Source organism: Triticum aestivum, chromosome 3D (assembly GCF_018294505.1).
Source record: "Triticum aestivum cultivar Chinese Spring chromosome 3D, IWGSC CS RefSeq v2.1, whole genome shotgun sequence".
Classification (NCBI taxonomy): domain Eukaryota; kingdom Viridiplantae; phylum Streptophyta; class Magnoliopsida; order Poales; family Poaceae; genus Triticum; species Triticum aestivum.
This window is the reverse complement of record NC_057802.1, coordinates 573,632,336-573,639,473: the sequence shown is the minus strand read 5'-3', so window position 1 is coordinate 573,639,473 and position 7,138 is coordinate 573,632,336. Positions and strand designations below refer to the sequence as shown.

Here is a 7,138-nt window from a genome sequence, read left to right as displayed (position 1 = left end):
ATCCAAGTCCATCGCCGAGGCAGGCAAATCGCCGAACACCTTGCGCGCGGTGGGCGTGCACCCGCCGCTAAACTGCCCCTCCGCGGCCGGAAACGCCCAGCTGGTGTCGGAGGGGCTGCCGCGGCAAATCTCTGCTATTTTTTTGGCGGGGAATGGCTATCTACCGGTGAAGGGCGGCTGGGCGGCGCCGGGATATACCTAGTGGCGGCCGAGAGCGCGGGGGGTGGGAGGCGAGTCGGGGAAGAAAATCTTAACTTTTCACCTGACGGCGTGGGCCAGCCGCGCTTTTCCCTTGCGCCGGAGCCCCCAAGCGCCCCCCGGCGCGCCGGGTTCGGGCTGCGGCCACCGGGCGGAAAAAAGGGCCGAACCGACGCTTTTCGTCGTCCTGGGGGCGCGACTGGGCCGTTTTTTTGACGCCGGCGCCAAAAAAGTCGCCTGAGGGGGCGCGGCTGGAGATGCTCTAAGTCACCTGACTTAAAAGTCTGCAAATCTGAACCGGTAGCACTGGCATCTGAATAATTGCAATGCCAACCTTCTAAAGAAGACATTGCCAAAATCATGTTTCCACGGAGATGGTAGCAAATGACTTGGAAAAACAGACCAAGAAAGTTCAGAGCCATTTGCCATGAGATGAAGTAGATAATTGAATGAATCTGACTTCTGATGTATACAGGGGGTCTGCCGCTAACGCTAAGCTGGGATAATAAAATTACACAATGCAACAAATTTTCTTAAGATTGTCAACTGAACTTAGAAGATACATGGCGCTCCCCGGCAGATTCCCTGGGCGGCGCGGCGCGGCGCGCAGGGCCAAGTGGGGAAACAATCAGCGTCATGGTCATCTATCTGACAAATATGTACCGGGAACAAGACCGCATGGTCATCAAAGATGATTTTTGTCAAAAAGGTTTACTGTGCTTGTTGTTGTCTCTCTTGAGTTGTACTTTGAGTTTCTTGCCACCTAGCTGGAAACCGTTCATCATGGCGATGGCCGACTGCGCGGACACAGGGTTGTCATAGCTTACAAAACCTGCACCAAAGGTTATAATAAACAGATTAAGAGAGATCATGTGAACGATGCACAAGAGTGTGTCTGCTAGTGAGAGATTTTATTACCGAAGCATTTGCTGGAACCAGTTGCTTTGTCAACAAACACCTTGGCACTTATTACTCTACCGAACCTCTGGAAGGCATCGGACAGTTCCTGGTCACCAAATTCTTGTGGGATATGGTAGATAAATAGATTGGCTCCAGGAGGTCCTGAAACATGTACATAGGTTTTACTACAATGCAACAGACATGATAATAGAAAACCATGTCAAAAGGGTTTTGCATAATACGATATTGATTACTGTAGTTGGTAGAATTAATCAGTACACCGACTATCAGAGTTGCCAACCAGTGTTAAATATTGACGCTGGATTCTAGAGTACAACTTTGGATAGCCTTATATGCATGTTGCTACCAAATGTAAAGTTGTTCATTTTTGTGTTCATTGCCAATGCACAAGGCATTTGCAGGAAATTCATGCTAACTAATGGGCACGGCTACTATCAGAAGAGTATGGTATTTCCCCTTGCACAATAAGTAAAGATAAGAATAGAATGTGGCTAACCTTCTGTTTGTGTTTGGCCACCGCCATTGCTACGGGGACTATATGCGATAGAATTGACATTTGCACTTGGAACTTTAAGGGGATTGTGAGGATTCCCAAAAGGACGATTGTTCATCGGACCACCGGGGTAGGATCCAGGGTACTGCATACCAGGTACTGCTGGATACGGGCTGCCTAAGTGCATTGGGTTAAATGATCTAGGACCTGAGTTGGGGGACAGTTCAGGGTTGACTCCTCGTATCGCGTTCCCTTGATTAACAGGCTGACCCATATTCTGAAAGGGGCCTTGATTTTGCATAGGAGATAAAGGGTACTGCATAAGTCCATATGTCCCTGGAGGCTGCGCACAAATAAATTCAGTTGTATTGCATATCAGATCAGTGCATGTCAAAAATGTAGATTAGTCAAGACACATATTTCAACCTCTTGAAAAGGTCCACATATAATACTTGGGTATTTAAAGTGTCAGTAGCTTTTTCAGGAGTAAATCTGACAAATTATGACAGTTTGAATGAATATTCTTTTTCTAATGCATAGATAAAAAACACCTGTTCTGTTTGCAGCTACAAAACAATCAGGGCCCCAACAGATACATAAGTTGTGAGAAATTACATTTGGGATGCAAATAATATAGCAAATGGCATATTCTGGACAACAAATTTATAAAGAACACTATACTGAAAACAAAATAGGGCCAGAACATTTAAGGTGTTATATGAAGTTTCCTGTGATATGGTAGTGTGTAGTGCAAACAAGGTTTAGAGAACAGCACAACTCACCTGGTAACTAAATCCATTATACTGAGGCATATATCCCATCTGTAAAGCTCCAAATACTGAAGATTGTGGCATTGGGCGTCCATTCGGCATATTAGGTGATTGCAGTTGAGCTTTCTGTGCTTTCCGGGCCTGCCTTTCCTTTTCTGTATCAGCCCATTTGACAACCAGTGGCACACTAGAACCCTAACAAATGGATCAGAACATAAGAAATTATATACAAAGCACTAACAATCTGATTTGAGAAGATATCCAAATGATTAATAATGCAACTACAAGGTAAGAGTAGGCTAAAAAGGCAATAAGTCTGTCATATGTGGAATATACTAGCAATGGCAACCATCAAGTGATCATTCAGGTCAAGTTATGCATTATAGTTAGATACCAAAACATATAACAAACTATCTGAAATATTCAGGAAAAGTAAAAGCTGGGCACCAATTGTATGCACCATGAATCTGGAAACAACTGATTTCAAAACCTAATAGTGATAATATTGTTTATAACTGCCAGGACGAGTGACTGAACGGTTTGTTGTTTGTAACGTCCGGAAAAAAAAGTGCATAGTTCATTGAGAATCATGATATATATATACTATACACAATGTTAACCAGCATAAATGCAATAATAAGTAAAAGTTCCCTTGCTGTCCTAATTCATGTTAGCAAACCTCTATCTTGTGCTTCCCATTTAGATCCTCAATAGCTGCCACTGCTTGCTCCTTCATTTCATATTTAATGAAGGCGCATCCAGCTGCACTAACCAAAGTTCATTAACAAATATACATTATAGACATTTCAGCGTCGAGCGATGTTTATGCTTCTATTAACAGGAAAGTAACTTCTCGGCAATAACTTACCTTTACTTGTTTGCTGTGAACCTCTCAAAATTTGCAAATCCTTGATATTTCCGTATTTGGAAAACAAATCAGTCAATTCAGTATCTGCTACATTTTTTGGAAGCATTCCAATGAAAAGCTTGTGTTCTGAAAGTCATAGCAAACGCAGATGTGAATGTCCTGTTCAATGTCAACAGAAAATAGGGACAAAATATCTTGAGCAAAGATTCTGTACTAAACGACTGCAAATTATGACCATACCCAGCCTCTCCAACTCTCCATCAGCATATTTTACTTGCAAAGGACTTGCCGCCTGTATTACACAGAGAAAGAAAATGTCATCAGCGAGTCAAGGGAAGCAGCAACAGGCCTACAAAAACTGTACTTTTGGGAGTCTTGAAGAGAAAGCCTGTCAACAATACCCAAACAAGGCATCAAAAGAGTAGCAATAACACTAAAACAAAATACTAGCCACGTGCATGTGTCTGACTGGCTCCACAATTCAGTGATTACCAACTACCATGAACTGAAGCATTTCTACTTTTGTCCACATTATAATATGAGTCCTTAATTGCCAGGACAGCAATAACAAACGCATACCATTATGCCATCATGGTATGCGTTGTATCACATCTGGTGAACTTTTTCCTTTGATTAGACAATTATGCAACATTACATCATGTTTCAATAATACCCATCTCAGTGGGTGATTAGATACTCAGTGTCTCAATCTCACTTTATGTGCTTATTTCATGAAAACATCTCAAGAATGAAAGACCATCGACTGCAAATTAGGTCTAGTGCAATGATGAAGATCCTTATGATTCTGAAGAAAGGAAGTCTGGCCCACCATAACAAATGTACATTATCTGCAAATCTTTTTGGGCCAAAGCATGCAAGACATCGACCAAAAGGAACTTTAGTTGCAACTCAAGCTACTTGAGGGCAAAGCATGCACTTTCATGAGATTTTGCATTTAGTCCAACAGAACCAACTGTTTCATCTACATAAACATTTTGGCTGTGTTTGATAGGAGCCAGGTCACAACTATCCACACTAGGGAGTTAGGTTTGGCGGGACCTCAGGTAGGTGTGACACAAAACTGAAGCTACAATCAGTTCATGACAAAAGGGCAAGCGTAGTGGCTAAATTGTTGAGCAAACTTTTGTTAGGTGTGTCACTCAGGGACAAGCATAGTCCACTGTCTGGTTGGCAGCCACAACTCAAAATTTACCATGGTTAAAATTACTTGCTGTCAGACATGACACACCCACTATTTACACCATCATGTGGTAAGACCAGCAGTCTGGCTCTTGCCAAAGATTAACTGTAACCTTATTTCTCCTCTAATCAAATACTAGATCTTTTCTCCGGTTGGCCCAAATGTTTTGACAATTCCCAAGCTGACAGAAGGTACACATGTTTTTTTCTCTTAATACCTGATCCTGATTATGCTTACTTATCAAAATAAACAACTTGTAACTACAACTTTAACGAACTATCACACTGCATCAACATCCCACAGATTACAATTCATCACCATCCCACAGGTTACAGTTGGCTAATTAGCAATGGAAGGAAACCTCCTCCACTGTTACTCTACTGTCCTCAAGAGTTAAGATCCATGAAGGTTACAAGTATGATTATTTGTGTTGCATTGTCTAGCAAGAATGTTCTAGCATGCATACCGAAGTCGTGCAACGTAAGAAAAAGGAAAAGCACTGGAGTTAAGAGAAATAAAGCAACCCTGGGAAGGGCATGAATTTCACAGGGAACCACCAATTATGACTACATCAGAAATAATAAAGCCTGACAGCCAATGGCACCATCAATTCTGAAAACATGAATTTCAGGTTTCAACTGTTCAAGTCCTAAAATAGTTTGCGCGGCCCATCGGCAGACTAAAAACGGTTATCCTCATAAAATCTGATGGAACCCACAGATGTTCAATGCAAACAGTTCTACATTTCAGAATACCCATAAAGTGACTATATTTAATTTTTCTCAGAATGCCCCACAAACATTTTAGAGTACACAGACAGCTGAAGACAGCTCCCAGTGCGTCCCTGCCAGCCAAATCATGGAACACTCATGAACCACATCATGATTTGCCACCCGGAAAGAGCTAATGAATCGTACTGAATTTGTAACAATTCCACCTCGGCGGATGGCGTAAAAGCACACTGATAAGGCAAAGATAGGAATGCTCACATACCCCCGGGAGCGTGTGCTTGTTGTGATACGCATTCACCGCCTTGTCGGCCTCGTCCCTGGAGGGGCATATGAGGAAGCAGCACCCTGCATCAAAAGGTCCGATTAAGAGGAAGAAGGATGTAAATAAAGCATCAAGCAACGGAGAAACACTACTGTATCAGGCTGCAGTGCCGCAAAGCTGAAGAAACAAGCGCAAATCTGGCTTGTCAACGTCTGGGGTACCACTACCAGCAAACAACTTCCCTGAAAAGCATGGGAAGGTTCCTAAACTTTGGGCATCCGCTCCACTAACCACGTGTAGCAGGACAAAAACTACTTCTGGTGTATCGCACTTAATTTGGAGCTTGAAAACATAGCTCCAATCTACAAAAATACCCCCAAAATATTAAGCAAATGAGGCCCATTTGTAGCTGCATTGCTTCCAATCCAAACAGTATCAAGCCCCCAAAGAAAGTCCCTCCTAAAAAAAGAAAGGAAAAAACAGAACTTCCGAAGAAAAAAAATTAAACGGCAAAATTGCCGGCGGCATTGGAGCAAATCTAGCAAGCTAAAGGCGACTCTGGCACGGCAGAGCTCAGATTAGAGCTCGAAACCGCAGCGCCCGGACGGTTCGGCGCGAGATCTCCCTGGAGCGCAGCAGAGCGGACCCCAAAACACCACAAATTCGAGGACCTCCGTCCCTCCGGCGGCAGGCATTGCGCCGGGGAGCCGCCGCAAATCACGGGACGGAGGAGGAACCGCCCCGAGAAAAGATTCGAAAACTTTTGGCGCGAGGGAACAGCGGGGAGCGGGAAAGAGAGCCTGAATTCCACCCCGGCGGCATTGCGGCGGCCGGGGCGCCAGATCCGGGCGGGCGGGCGGATCCGCGGCGCACGCACCTCGGGAGGCCTTGGTGGCCTTGTCCTTGATGACGGTGACCTCGTCGACGAGGGCCACCTCCTTGAACATGGCGGCGAGCTCCGCCTCCGTCATGTGCTTGGGCACCTGCCCCACGAACAGCTTCACGCTCTGCTCCTCCCGCTCCTCCGCCTCTCCCCCTGCAACCGCAACACCTCCCACCGCAGCAGCCGCCGCCGCCTTCTCGCCGTCCTCGGCCATTGGCCGCCCGCCGGGAGCAACTGCCCCTCCGCTGCCGCCGCTCTGCTCGCTCGGACCGGCTGGCTCAAATGGCGTCGCCGCTCCGCCGGGGCTAGCAAGAAGTGTATTTTGTTGGTTTGTTTTTTGGGGGCGGGGGCCGGGGGTGGTGGTGGAGGTGGTGGTGGAGGTGATGGAGGGAGGAGTTGGCGTCCGGAGCAATTAATAATTGGCAATGGCAATGGATATGCACGTAGTCTCTCAGATGTGTGTAGGAGTTGTTGCAGTTGTAGCCAGCGCCAGTGTGAGTATGATATTGATGCGAGTGGGGAGAGGGAGAGAGCAGTTGGGTTTCTGTGGGGAGGAGGCCGCTGTCCTTGTGATCTCTTTTGTTTTGCTATACAACGGTTTTCTTGCAGCCTCCTCCTCTTTCCTTCTTCCATTCCAAAATTTGTTGGGAAATATGTTTTCTTTTCATTTCCTTTTTATTTGCGTGTGAGGAAAACACCGGGCTCTGCACTAAAATAGATCTAGAAACTATGGTGTACCCCTGAAAAAACAGAAAAATTATGAGGACCTTGGGGGTCCTTGGTCACGTGCGCTTTGACGAACAAGCCGGTG

The 7,138-nt window shown here is 45.4% G+C and overlaps 1 protein-coding gene across 1 annotated transcript; it reads right to left on the bottom strand.

Moving 5' to 3' along the window:
* Positions 1 to 626: 626 nt before the first annotated feature.
* Positions 627 to 6,750, bottom strand: LOC123080591 (RNA-binding protein BRN1). Its single transcript, XM_044503528.1, has 9 exons — positions 6,322 to 6,750; positions 5,445 to 5,527; positions 3,491 to 3,542; positions 3,251 to 3,376; positions 3,062 to 3,144; positions 2,395 to 2,577; positions 1,616 to 1,955; positions 1,117 to 1,260; positions 627 to 1,030 (listed from the first exon to the last, which is right to left on the bottom strand). Exons 1-9 carry the CDS (start codon positions 6,539 to 6,541, stop codon positions 900 to 902), a joined length of 1,362 nt encoding a protein of 453 aa, XP_044359463.1. The 5' UTR covers positions 6,542 to 6,750; the 3' UTR covers positions 627 to 899.
* Positions 6,751 to 7,138: the final 388 nt, after the last annotated feature.

Coding starts and splice junctions, on each gene's coding strand:
- LOC123080591 (XM_044503528.1), bottom strand. CDS start 6,541: ATGGCCGAGGACGGCGAGAAGGCGGCGGCGGCTGCTGCGGTGGGAGGT. Junction 3,543..5,444: donor ACAAGCACACGCTCCCGGGG/GTATGTGAGCAT, acceptor TGTGTAATACAG/GCGGCAAGTCCTTTGCAAGT. Junction 1,956..2,394: donor ATAATGGATTTAGTTACCAG/GTGAGTTGTGCT, acceptor ATTTGTGCGCAG/CCTCCAGGGACATATGGACT.